The sequence below is a fragment of the Hippocampus zosterae genome, chromosome 6, assembly GCF_025434085.1.
Source record: "Hippocampus zosterae strain Florida chromosome 6, ASM2543408v3, whole genome shotgun sequence".
Taxonomy (NCBI): domain Eukaryota; kingdom Metazoa; phylum Chordata; class Actinopteri; order Syngnathiformes; family Syngnathidae; genus Hippocampus; species Hippocampus zosterae.
In genome coordinates this window covers 989,044-1,003,037 of record NC_067456.1, presented here as the reverse complement: position 1 = coordinate 1,003,037, position 13,994 = coordinate 989,044, and the positions used below count along the sequence as shown (strand labels likewise).

Sequence of the window (13,994 nt, the reverse complement as noted above, 5' to 3'; positions counted from 1 at the left end):
ACTCTTCCCTCCCCACCCCAACTTCCAATAGAAGTTACCCATCTAACCAGCCTAGCTCCCTGTATTTGGCCCTGACTGATATTTCTTTGTGTAGTATTTCTGTTCCGAAAAAAAAAGATTATTCCGCATGATACTAAACAACCTGATCCCCGCTTTCCAATAGTGTGACTCCGAGCAGTCGCTTGGACTCTTCGGACAACGTCAGCCGGAGCAGCTCCCAGCTCAGCTCCGAACTCGAGTCGGGCCCTCAGCCAGGGGGGTGCCTGGACCCCCCTCTCCAGGGCACCCAAGATCCCACGTGGGAGCAGGACAAGGCGGAGAGTCTCGCCCCGGACACCGACCTTGACTTGCGGGACACCTCCGTCCTGCCATCCAAACCCGTCTGGGACAGTGACGCTAACAAGACCACGACCGACATCTGGTATGCGCTAGCGATGCGAAATGCTATTGCAATATTTGGTCGAAATAATACGACGATTCCAATCGAACGTCGTCGCAACGTACCCCGAGGGACGAATCTGTACATTCCAACGGTATTGCTACTGTACGTTGAGAGCTAACGGTACCGTCTCTTGATATAATTCAAACCAAAGCAATGATGTCATAGTCGAAACGGTGGAGGAAAAACTGCTATGAGATAAATGAGCGGGGTGATACTCTGGATCCAGCCAATTATTCATTCATTCATCTTCCGAGCCGCTTGATCCTCACTAGGGTCGCGGGGGGCGCTGGAGCCTATCCCAGCTGTCTTCGGGCAGTAGGCGGGGGACACCCTGAATCGATTCATGAATTAATTTTTCTCCTGATCAGGTTGTCGCCGGACGATCCTCCTCGGTGTTCTCCTTCAAGGATCCACTGGCTCAAATCATACTTCAGAGTGAGGGCCAATCTCCTCCTGGTAGGACGACTTCACAATGTCCGTTATTTTCCCCCACCACCCGATTTTGCTTTCATTCCGACTTCGCTGTGGCTCGGTTGATTTTCTGCCAGCGATTTGCGGACACTTGCTCTTGGATTTAATGCCGATTGTTGCACTGCGAGTCTGTGGATCATTTCAGACGTGAATGCCGGTTGTTCTACTGCAAGTTGGTGGATTGCTGCGCTGCCGATGTGCAAATAGTTCGAGGCTTTAATTCTTATTGCTGTGCGGTGAGTGGATGGTAGCAAACTTTAATGCTAACTTTATTGCTGTACGTGCGCTGATAGTTTCGGGTTTTGAAGCGGTTATTTCCAGGCTTTATTGCTGATTCTTATGCTTGTGTGGCAAGTTCCTGGCTTTAATGCTGATTGTTGTTCAGAAAGGGGAGGAGTCGCTTCTTGGCTTTAATGCCGATTGCTACGCTGCAGGTGTGTGGAGAGTTCTTGACTTCAGCGTGGATTGCCGTGCTGAAAGTGTGAGGGTAGTTTTTGGCTTTAATGCTGTTGTTTTCTTGCTTTCATTGTTTATTTTGCTGCAACTGTGAGCAGGCTAGTTCCAGGCTTTAATTCTTATTGCAGCGCCATACGCGTGTGCTCTTCTCGTTTATTTTTCATGGCTTGTTAGGTCGGAAAATCAGAATTGAGTGGGGGTATTTTTTTCCCGGCGGCCCGGTAGTCCAGTGGTTAGCACGTGGGCTTCACAGTGCAGAGGTACCGGGTTCGATTCCAGCTCCGGCCTCCCTGTGTGGAGTTTGCATGTTCATGTTCTCCCCGGGCCTGCGTGGGTTTTCTCCGGGTGCTCCGGTTTCCTCCCACATTCCAAAAAAATGCATGGCAGGCTGATTGGACGCTCTAAATTGTCCCTAGGTCTGAGTGTGAGTGCGGATGGTTGTTCGTTTCTGTGTGCCCTGCGATTGGCTGGCAACCGATTCAAGGTGTCCCCCGCCTACTGCCCGAAGACGGCTGGGATAGGCTCCAGCACCCCCGCGACCCTTGTGAGGATTAAGCGGTTCGGAAAATGGATGGATGGATGGATATTTTTTTCCTCTCGGCATGATCGAAAATAGTCTTTTATTTTTCATTTTTTTGGTCTCCATGGTCCGTATCGGCATGGCAACCATATGACATTTCTGTGGCCCCCTCGACTTGCTGGTGGCAGGCAGCCGTTCTACTTTTATTCTCTTACTTGCCTCCTCACCTGCCGTCTTGTGCGCTTGAGTGTCACTTTCCATTCAATGAGTGCAAGATGGCCGTCAACAGTCATCACCGACCAGAGGAGTGATCTGTGGCCAACAACGTCTCGTGTTCTGTCATCGTACAGGATGAAACGAAAGCGTGCAATTAAAGCCGCTCTTTTCAAAATGGATGGGTCTCCGCCAAGGAGTTTTCTGTCATGTTCTTTTTGCGTTTGACTTATTATCAGGATGAGACAAAATGACTTTACGAATTTCTGGAACAACTTTGAGAGAGGAGGACGGTGGGAGGAGGTGCGCGGTGGTGCAGTGGGAGGGAGGGCGCGAGGGTGGAGGGCTTCAAGGGACAAGCCATTACATTTTGGTGGGGATCCAAGTTTTTTTTTTTCTTTTGTTTGTTTTTTTTTCCCACTTTTGTTCACTTTTTTTCCTTCTTGGCAGACGTCCGCGGTGCACGGCTGAGTGCTCTTCTTCTAATAAGTCATTTTATTGCATGGATGGATGGAAGCCTTCATAGAAGACTTCATATTGAATTCTTCGATGTTTTATGCAACATGAATAACTCGCAAGACTATGTCAAGTCTTCATCCCGCGCAGACGTGTCCCAGCGTCTGTCTGACTTTTAGGACTTTATTTATTTGCAGTCCATTTCTCTTTTGTGTTACGTTGGTTTTCTTGAACAAGTTCCAATTTCCAGGGAATTCCAGTTCAGTGTCTGACACGTCTATTTGACACGCACTTGTGCCATGGATTATTGCCCCCCCCCCCAAACTAGAGATTTTATGCATTATTTCAAGACATTTTCATGAGAATGGAGGTGTCGAGGAGGTGCAGACCCGCGAAAAGCAAATGTGAAGCTGGCACCCTGGTATAGAGAGAGAGAGAGAGAGAGAGGAGAGAGAGAGAGAGAGAGAGAGAGAGAGAGAGAGAGAGAGAGAGAGAGAGAGAGAGAGAGAGAGAGAGAGAGAGAGAGAGAGAGAGAGAGAGAGAGAGAGAGAGAGAGAGAGAGAGAGAGAGAGAGAGAGAGAGAGAGAGAGAGAGAGAGAGAGAGAGAGAGAGAGAGAGAGAGAAGAGAGAGAGAGAGAGAGGAGAGAGAGAGAGAGAGAGAGAGATGAGAGAGAGAGAGAGAGAGAGAGAGAGAGAGAGAGAGAGAGATGAGCAGCTCCCTCAGTGATAAGAAGGAAGAGGAGGAGGGAGGACAACGAGGATGAAGATGAAGATGGGCCTGGCCATGATCCCGATCGGACGTACAAACGGGTCGAAATGGATTTGATTGACAGCCCAACAGAAACATGCCACAAAATCCACTTTGGAGGATTTGTCCGGCAACTCTCGTGCCGATCGTCACGCTGCGGGTAAGTGCACGGCGACCTTTTCATTCATGAAGGAGAGGAGGCATTTGAGGAACAAACGCAAGTTGCACATCCTTACGGGAGAGCCCCCCCGCCCCCTTTCACTCCCACCCGACGCGCTGTTGCATCCTCAAATGCCAAGCGCTTTCTATTTTTAACCAATCACGCTGCACTTTCACCCTCTTGCGAATCCGTCACTTAGCAGCAGAGTGAGACATCCTGACGGGATCTTTGACCAGACGCGGATTTGTCTCGCGGCTTGCATGGGATGGCCCGGCGGTTCCATTCCCAGCAGTCGGGAAGACGGGCAAGAAAGTCATGACATACAGAAAGTCAGCCCTGGGGGGGGAGGGGGCGGGGCTTAGACCTCTGCCAAGGCTTTTGGCAGGCGCTAAAAGGGCGACAACTTGGGAGGCAGCCAATAAGAAAGCCGCAAGAGGAAGTAATGCAAATAACCGAAACTTCCAGGCACTTGGGATTCTCCGTCTCAAAAGTTCCCTGACCGCTTCAAAGTCCTACCGCCCCGGCAAGGAGTTTTTTTGATCCCTGATGAACTTCTCTGCAACCAGATAATAATTCATATAATCGTCAGAATAAAATTCCGATAACCGTTAAATTGGCTGATGGATTAAAAAAATATATCATTCTGTCCATCCGTTATCTGAACCGCCGCCAGCTTGTATTTTATTTTTATTTTTTTATTTTATTTTGGTGAGAGGAAGCTAAAGCCACTAGCGCCCGCGGGCTAACAGCTTGTCATTCACTTGAGTGGCGTCAAGAGGGAAGAAAAGGCTGATTGGATTACACTTCCCAGAATGCACTCTTGACGGACACGCCTTGAGTGCGTGCGTGTGTGTCCATGTGTGTGCGTGTGTGTGTGTGTGTGTGTGTGTGTGTAGTGGTGATGCTAACTCAATTAGCTTGCGTGGGACAACCAGGCTAATGAAGGCGGCAGACATGACTCAGTCCCATATTCATGTGTGTGTTGGTGTGTTGTTTTTGTCATCGTTGTGACGTGTGTGTTCTTGTACTCACTACATTGTGAGGACCGGCATGAGTTTTTAACCAACAGAGTGAGGACATTTTGACAAAGTGAGGACATTTTGGCCGGTCCTCACTCTGTGTTTGTGTGTGTGTGTGTAAAAGTTTCAAGTCCCAATCAAGGATCAACTTAAACTCCCGTTAAACTCTGGCTGTGGTCACTCCACCAAGACGTGTGTGTGCCCATTTCGGCACTCGGCCACTTTTTTTTGGTTCCACCTCTGCCACCATTTTTGTTCTTTCACTAAATTCCCCTCAACTAATCCCTTATTTCTTGTCATCTCGGAGATGTAGCGGCTCCCCGATGGCGTGCAGTTGTCACCGAGGGCTGTTTTTGTCTCAATTGAAGTTGAGCAGAGGACGTTTTCATATTGACGCCAGGCCTCTCTTCATTCGCCGCTCTTTTCTTTATTGCCTCCAACAGAAGGAAAAAAAAAGTCCGATTGATGGCTAGCGGCTGTCTTAAAAGCTCCCCCGTCGATCGTCTCGACGTGAAACGGTCGCATGAGCAAGGCCGCCGTTTAATGATGATCAATAATGTCTTGGGAAGGAGGAAATCGTGGGTAGAGGCAAATCGGAGTGTCGGTTGCGATTCGTTTGAGTGTCAAAATGTTGCCCCCTGCGCGCCCCCTCACAGCCGCAAATTTTGTACATGAAGAAACGCAAACGTGACGAGAGCGTGACAGGCTAACAGGCTGGTAATGCCGCCACATTAGCGCTTTAGTTGTCACTCCAAGCTGCAAATGAAACGTCAATTGACCCATGGATTTCTAGGTCTATATGGGGGGGGGGGGGGGGGGGGTCAGATGCTCCAAGGGAACGGAGCCTTTTCTGTTGCCGGTTAGGCGAGCCCACCTCGCACCGCCCATCTTTCAAACTGGTCTTCAAACTCATTTTTAGTCTGTCTTTTGACTCCGCATGACAATGTGTCTTGAAAGGCGCTTATAAATAAAATGTATTATTATTATTATTAATATTTAGTTGGTTTATTTTTTCTGCTTTCTATCATCTTTGTTACTCTTTGTTTGTTGTTTGTAGGAATTCTTTTTCCTCCGCGTCGAGCACTTTGTGGACAACGGTGGTTGTTTTCAAGTGCGAATGCAATCGAGTTGAGTTGAGTTGAGAAACCGAGCAACGTCCTCCTGCTGTCTTCAAAGATGAGTCGAAAACGGGCTACTCCGCTTTGAAAACGACGAGCAGTGAATGATTTCAACGCGTTTCAAACCACCCGCGCCCCCGACCCCAAAAAAACAGTCATCACATAGCTTCGCTTCACTGCTAGTGCTAATGTCATCCATTGGAAAAAGAGCCAAAGTGAAGTCGCCGCTGAGTGCGCATCCCAAAGTTTCAATTCCCAGAGAGACCAAAACCGCCTTCGGTGCCAGACGCAGCAAATTGAAAAACGACCAAATGTAGAACATCAAAGCGGAGCGTCGCGTGTCGAGATGAAAATGTATTTCAACGGGAATCAAAGTTAGCCCGAAGCTAACGGCAGTCAGCACATTAAGGCACTTTATGGATCTGCTTAACGACGTCAAAGTGCTTTGACGTGAAAAGCGCCGCTGAACCCCTTGAAGCCAGAAAAGTGCGGCTGTCGCCACGGCGCATTAGGTCGAGTGCGTGAACTTTTTTTTAAATGAAATGAGTTCTCTTGGAATTAAACTGTTGCTTATGTTTCTTATCAGCTTGGAAGCATTTGCTTTTCGCTTCTATTTTGAAGGCGGCGCGTCAAAAGGATTTGCGTATGTTGGAACAACCACCGCTGTGATTTACCTTCGCCCCCCCCTTTTTTTTTTTTTTTTGACAGCGAAGGACTTCCACAACGCTGACGTCCAATCAATGTGTCAATCAATGAAGATAATAAAAGAGTATTATGCGAGGACCGTAAGTCAACAGTCGCGTAAAAAAAGACGTGAAATATTCCCAATCTTCCCTCCTTGGGTGTCATTGCCAATTTGGGGAGTTTTCAACAATCGTCATGAAACGGAATAAAACGCATTTATGCATGAATTTAATTGAAGAAGAGTCGCCAGCTAGTCGATTGTAAATTTAAACTCGATGGTGGTGTGTGTTCGTGCCTCTGTGAGCGAGCAAGCTACTTCCCGGTTTGCGGTACACTCAATGACCTTTGACCTTTGTTAGCCACTCGGCCATTTCCTAATTTTTATGGTACAAAGGTTGGAAAAACGCTCGAAAAGGGTGAACCACCAAATGTCGGCCATTTTGTTAACTGGAGGTCTGCTTATTGCTTGGCGGAAAACGCCGGCGGTCTTCTTTACAAATTGATGATTGGTCACTGCACAACATTTTTCGGTGATCTGGAATCATTTTTTTGACAAACGTGAGCAAATCCACGGCACGTTTTCGCATAATGGTGACAGGAGAAGAAGACCTTGTCTACTGCATGACACGCGTCTGCGTATACTTGGCAAAAATTGCTCAAATTTGAAAGGAAGTTCATCTGGATCATCATTCCTCAAATGTCTCGATCCTTCTTGTTTGTTTGTCTTTACATACAAAATACAATATTTTATATGATGATATGAGTATGAAAATGCTTACTAAATATTCCAACGTTTTGTCTTTTTTTTAGCCCAATTGCGTCATGCTGACTTGTCGGGATATCGAGCGTACCTCCTGGAGGTCTAATTAGCGGAAAAATGGTAGCCACCTTTTGACAATGCGTGGAACACCATAAGGAACATGTTCTCCAGGAATCGCTCCGGTGGGCCACATGGAGCCAGCGGCACCAAGACTAAGAAACGAGCCCCCAACCCCAAGGTAGCCCTGGTCATCCGGGGCAAAATCCACCGCTTGATGCAAGGGTCCGTGGATCCCCAGAATTACGATGAGGAGGAAGCTGATCAGGAAAAATGCGCCAAGGATCACAGACAGTTCTATCCAAAAACAGCACCGGAGGATGAAGCCAGCTCTTCGGCCGTCCTGTCAAAAGGACACGCGGGACCATCAGGGCCACCACGTGTGGGTGAAGTCGAGCTGACTCGGGAAGGGTGTTTGCGTATGCCCTGCACTCTGCAGCGCAAAAGCGGCAAATCCCACACCAATCGGAAACGGATCTCCTTCGAGGGTTTGCTCCCGTTGTCTCCGGAGCTGCCGCCCACCACTGCCCTCCTCTCCGGTCCCGCCGGATCGGACCAGAACGGCATCTCGGTCGCTTCCCCCCGTGCTAGACCCAAGAGACCTTACTCTGCCGGGGACACCTTGGATTATGACTTCACTGCGCCTCTTCCAGGGCCATCGGCGACGCGGGAGGAGGAAGGGCGTCTGGGCGAGGAGGAGTCAAGTGCCATCATTGATCACATTCTCAAAGAGCTGAGGGGCATCAACAAGATCCAGGAGGAGATCTCGGACCTCAGGGATTACCTCACCTCGGTGAAGGGCTCTGTGGAGGAGGTGTCGTCCTGCGTGGATGCCGTTTTACTGGAAATTGAGGGTATTCGCTCCAGTGGGAAGGGGGAGAGGGGTCAAGGGGCGCGGGGTGGTACCTGGTCCGGTGCGGCACGCACAGATGGGGCCTCCTCTGGTAGGAGTCCGACTTGTGCGTACGGCAGTTTAGGGAGCGCAGCACCAAAGTCCAACCGTTTCCCCGACGACCGAGGGGAATTGCGACGACCGAGGGGGAAGGACTGCTCGGTATCTCCAATTGCAGGAGCAGTGAATCATCAGGACCCCGAGGAACTTGAGGATACTTCGGACCTCAGCTCGGACATCCCAGAAGGTGCATTTGCCAGAAAGCTGAGCTTTGGACAAGACTGCTTGAGCACCACTTCTTTGTCTTCTCAAAGCTCTAAATCCGAGTCGGATTTGGAGAGACCTACCGATCAGGCCAAAGATCACTGGGCGACCGCCACACTACCGCAGGAAGCTGCTGGTGAGCGTCTTTGGAACCGGGGACCTTCCTACCTGCAGGATCGTAAGTCAGAGGCTTCATATGACGAAGTACTTGGTTGTGATCACGAGTTCACCAGAATTTCCTCAGATTATGCCTTGGTTGGACCCCGGCAACATTACTCTAACTCGCCAGCCAGGAGATCCTCACGTCGGGAGGACTGGCAAACACGCAGATCAAAATCGCAGCCGGGATTTCACACAAACCTCGGAGATTGCAACGCAGATTGTTCCCACCCTAAAAGTTCTGGTTACCATTCCTTTGATGGACATTACGGACACTCCAATGGGTTCGACTATGAACAATCAAACAATCAGGTTGAAAGCCATTATGGAACTTATTTGCCATACGAAGCCTCGACAGCAGGGACGTGGATGTCGCAGGAGAAACCCTTTGTGCCAGAGACTGAAAAGAGACTCCCTCAACCTGGTCAGGAAGATCCCCATATGGGCTTCAACGTCAGGCGTATAAGTCGAGCGGTTTCCGACTTTAGTTCTGCTTTGCGTGGAGCGCTGCGCAAACTTGAGGTCCCCCCCGACCGGGATCTGGAAGATGCTACAGACTTTGACATATCCACACTTTCCGACATGCCTCCGAAATCTTTTAGCTGGGACCTTGTGAGCCAAAACATTCCCTTTGAAGTGTCTGGAGAATTTGCAGCCACCAGCCAGCATTACCCAAGTTTAGAGCTGGTAGCCTACCCCGAGTCCGAGTGCACCGTTATACCAGATCACGCAGCCGTTCCTGTGGAGTGGCCTCGGGAGCAAAACAGCAAGAGTCAGCTGTCTCAAGGCACCACCACTGAATCCTTGTCGGTTGCGGAACTGGAGGAACAAGGTGAAAACGTCAAGTCAGGCCTCCAAGCCGAGGAGCAAAACTTTGATATCAACCAGATGGACGAACGCAAGCTAAAATGCGTCAGGACTTTCCAGCAGATCTTACGAGAGAAGCGGGAGAGGAGGCGCAATCTGTCCAGTGTGTCCACCTCCTCTCGGGAGGGCTTTGAAGCAGGTAGTGTAGACTCTGACTCATCTGCGATCCAAATGAGGTAAATTTACCGCGTTGTGCTGGAATTGTAGGAAAATGAAGATCCCCGTGACCTGTTTCACTTAGCAACAGGAAATTTGGTAGACACGTCTGTCGTGAGTAGACCCCCTAAGAAATGACCCGAAAAGACCCAGAAAGCATCCATCTCAATGTGAATGGGAACAGTTCCAAGGTCCTTAAAAGTTGTACTTGACCATGAGATTTCTTTCAAATGCAGCCATTGAAGCCCGTTTCATTTCGCAACTTGAAATGCGGTAGGCTTGTCTCGTATGACTACACCTACAAAAATGTCTGAGGAAGCAAGTCATTGTTCGATTACTCCCAAATTTCCAAGTATGCCCTCTAGCCAAAGGGATGAAATCCGAATATCAGTGTACGGGGGGGGTGTTCTTTACCCAAATGAGCCCCACTATGATGTCACAATTCTGCAAAATTGAGGAAGACTTGCTTACAGGCACGTTCAAACATTTTTTGGTCAAATTCTTACATTTCAAAGCACCTTTGTGGCCATGAAACGCTTAACGCTAATATAAATTTGACGCTGTCTTTCTTGTCGCCTGCGCTAAAGCCAAGATTCCCCCCCCCTCCCCCATACGAAGGTCATCCATCACCAATTGCCGGCCCTCTTCTCCAACTGCGGCGGCCATTTGCTGAATTAGAACCGATGAATTATCTCTCCGGGAACAGGCAGATATCTTTTTTGTTTTTTTTAAATAGCCCGGTGGACATGTTAATGAACGCTGATGAGCTCAGTCAGCTGTTTCGCGCTTCAGCTTGTTTACACTTTGCTCTGTCTTGTTGCTGTCTCTGCAGGTGGAAGTCAAGATGGAGCTCAGGTTTCTGACCGTGTGGTTTTTCTGCCTCCCGACATTACTAACATTACATCCCCTCAAGATCTTGTTCATGCGTAATTTGATGGAATGTTTCTTTGATAGCCGGTTGCGTTCCAACTGTTGCGTCATCTCGCCAGATTGATGGCAACATCAGCGTCGGTGTGTTGTGTCGGACCTGCTGAGCATGTGCTGTCGAAAGTCCTCTCCGTTTCTTTGTCGTGATTATTTGGAACAGTTCATCCATCCATGTTCTTAATTCACCCAAAATTGGAATTTTTGAACATTTTGACCAAAAAAATGAAATCGATTCAGACCAAATTAGTTTAATTCAGCAGTATGAAACTGGGAATCTGTTGGCCACTTTCAGTGGTGCTTCAGAGACAAACTCTTCCTAGAGAGGAGCGTTTGATCATCTCAATCCCACGGCCAGTTTCGGTGAGAAACCTGAAATTTGGTTGGCACGTTTATCGACTGGTTAGCGAGCACATCGGCCTCACAGTGCAGAGGTGCAAGGTTCGATTCTGGCCTTCCTGTGTGGAGTTTGCATGTTCTCCCCCGTGCCTGGGTGGGTTTTCTCTGGGTACTTTGGTTTCCTCCCACATTCCAAAAACATGCTTGGCAGGTTAATGGAATACTCGAAACTGTCCCGAGGATGCTTGTTTGTCGGATTGTCTGGGCAACCAGTTCAGGGTGTCCCCTCCTACAGCTCGGTAGAGGCTCCGGCATGCCCTTGTGATGATGAAGCGGATTAGAAAATGGATGGATGATGGATGGATGGATGGATGAATGGATATTTATCATCAGTAGACCCGCAAAAAAGGTTTGACAGGAAGTGAATTTTTTTTGTCAGTGGTCCTAAAAATAAGAATTCTTCCCAGAGAGTTTTTTTGAAAATCCAGCCACGGCAGTTTTACTTAATCTAGAAAATTGGGTAGCATAAGAAGCCATGCCCATAAAGACACAAAGTCAGCCATTTTGGTTTGAAGATTTTGTCCTATTGCTCCCAAATGAAAGTAAAAAATTGAATCGATAGAGAGGATGCCACTGAATTGCAGATATTTTGTCTGTTCGTCATTTTGTGCATGACTTGCCATAAAACCGAAAAATAGTCCCTCTTTTTTGTCGCAACCTGTCGGAGTGACACTTCCATAGCATGCTGAGCTGAAAGTCAACCGAGCCGCCTCGATCCCGACTCACTTCCATGTGCATGCTCCTTGTGGCGTCCGTGCCACTCATCTGCCCTGAAATCTGTGACGATGGTTTGATTTTGTGTTTCAGAGCCAAGATGGCGACCCCGGCAGGCAGTCGTGGGCCAAACCAGGGTCAGTGAACGCCTCGTAGAGTCCGATTGGGAATATGGAACAATATAACCCGTTTTTATATTGAGCTGTGCATTTGTGTTTTGGGGCGTAGGGAAAACGCACCGTTTGGCATCGACAGCACGCCGGACCTCCAAAAGCGGAGGCCCATTCCCCTCGTTAGTGAAGTGGTGAGTTGTTATTTTTTTGTTTTGCAAAAATAAATCATTTTCCAATATAGATACACATCAATTCATCAATAATCCCACAAAATGCCACATCTACCTTATTTCTGTGCCTGTCAAAATATACCCTGCAAAAATATACAGTATATAAAGGTGTATATGTATATATATATATATTTTTTTGTATCTAGAAAAGGCTTACAATGAACTGGATAATAAAAGCGTCTAGGAAAGTGGAGATTTTATTGGCAAGTTGTATAAAAAAAAAATAAAATTTCATAAATAATAATAATAATAATAATACATTTTATTTGTGGGCGCCGTTCTAGAAACTCAAGGACACCTTTACAACAAGCGGTTAAAATCACGAGTACAGTGTTAAAAACAACATCAAATAAGATAAGATAAAAAATACTACAGAAATAAATAAATAAATAAAATAATATATTAATATATGAAATAAAATAAATAAATAAAAGAATAATAATAAATGAAAAGACAATGAATACTTTCACAATATTAATAATAGCACAAAAGAATGATTGCAAGCATCTGTACTGTCAGGCTAATGAATAAAAAATAACAATCATAATAATAATAATAATTAAATGATGTGAAGGAAAATTGTAAATAGTACTGCGTTTTATCTATTTTGTGTTCATATTGCATTTAATTGAAAGATGTTTGTTTTTTTTTTTTCTCTTCTTTCTACATACATTCTTGCTGCTGGAGGCTGTAAATTTCCCCAGTGTGGGACGAATAAAGGATATCTTATCTTATCTTATCACAAACGACTGTATGAGCGGTCCTCTTATTTTATGCATGTTCGAAATAAATTGTCCCCCCTCCCAAAAGAAAAAAAAAGTGGGAGCAACTTGGAAGAGAGGCTATTTTGAAAAATCTGCATCAAATACAATAAAAACATTTTTTTAGCGACTAGCTCATGTGTAACCTTTGATTGTCTTCCTCCTCCTCCTCCTCCTCCTGCTCCTCCTCCTCTTTTTGCTTCCAGGCTATGGTGAGTAAAGCACACAAACCGAAGTTGTGTTTTGAATGATGTGGGACGAGCTCGCACATTTTTTTTTTGCCTCCTTTTGATTTCTGACATATTCAGCGTCGAGACGCCCACACCTTTTGCTCTCTCGGGATATATGCTTCTTGCAAACAAAATGAAATCTCAAAAGTCATTACAGGGGAGTCCTTGCTCTTATCTTGAAGGAGATTTCCCCACTTGTTGACTCACGGCAAGAACTGCTTTCCAGTTGTTTACGCAAGAGCGTGTTATCACCGCTGCAGCTCGGCCTGGTATTTTGGCCGTTTTTCAAGTTTGGCTATTCTTTGTGAGATGCCGCAAAAAAAATTGCTTCCTGTCCCTCTATGGACCGCTTCCTAGTTTTGTGACACCTTATTATTATTATTATTCATTCATTCATTCATCTTCCGAGCCGCTTGATCCTCACTAGGGTCGCGGGGGGTGCTGGAGCCCATCCCAGCTGTCTTCGGGCAGTAGGCGGGGGGACACCCTGAATCGGTTGCCAGCCAATCACAGGGCACCATTCGCACTCACACTCACACCTAGGGACAATTTTAGAGTGTTCAACCAGCCTGCCATGCATATTTTTGGAATGTGGGAGGAAACCGGAGCACCCGGAGAAAACCCACGCAGGCCCGGGGAGAACATGCAAACTCCACACAGGGAGGCCGGAGCTGGAATCGAACCCGGTACCTCTGCACTGCGAAGCCGATGTGCTAACCACTGGTCTACCGGGCCGCCCTATTATTATTATTATTATTTGCCCTGTCGTAGTCAATATTTTGACAGTTTCAAAATCTTGTCCGACATCCACGGCAATCACGGCCTGTCACGTTTGCCCGTCGGCGTCACGCTCACGCCAATCGCATTGTGTCCATGACGGCCTGAAACGCGACTGCCGTGGCCGCCGCGATCAACATTAGCATTCGACAACGTTCTATGGGTGTTTCCCTTCAGCGAGGCGACCTGGCGTTATTTTTAAAGCGTATTTTATACAAAAGCAAGGTTACATCATTAGAAGTGCAACATCTAAATGCGTTTTAAAATTTGCCTGTCCCAAAATGTGTTGCCCGATTTCAGATTTTTTTTTTTTGACGATGCTGCTGCTCAATTGAAGGTCAAGTTGATGTCGACTCGTCGCTGATGATGTCATAGTTTTTTTTTTCAGGATTCGTTCATTTGAA

General features: G+C 47.2%; 1 protein-coding gene across 6 annotated transcripts in view; it reads left to right on the top strand.

Moving 5' to 3' along the window:
• LOC127602624 (protein unc-13 homolog B-like) overlaps window positions 1-13,994 on the top strand; it is a 58,307-nt gene that overhangs the window by 25,581 nt on the left and 18,732 nt on the right. For all 6 annotated transcript variants that reach the window (XM_052068874.1, XM_052068878.1, XM_052068875.1 and 3 more), the window contains 4 exons: window positions 164-421; window positions 811-898; window positions 11,573-11,616; window positions 11,708-11,783. In XM_052068874.1, coding sequence (XP_051924834.1) covers window positions 164-421; window positions 811-898; window positions 11,573-11,616; window positions 11,708-11,783 — 466 coding nt within the window. The remainder of the gene's footprint in view (window positions 1-163; window positions 422-810; window positions 899-11,572; window positions 11,617-11,707; window positions 11,784-13,994) is intronic.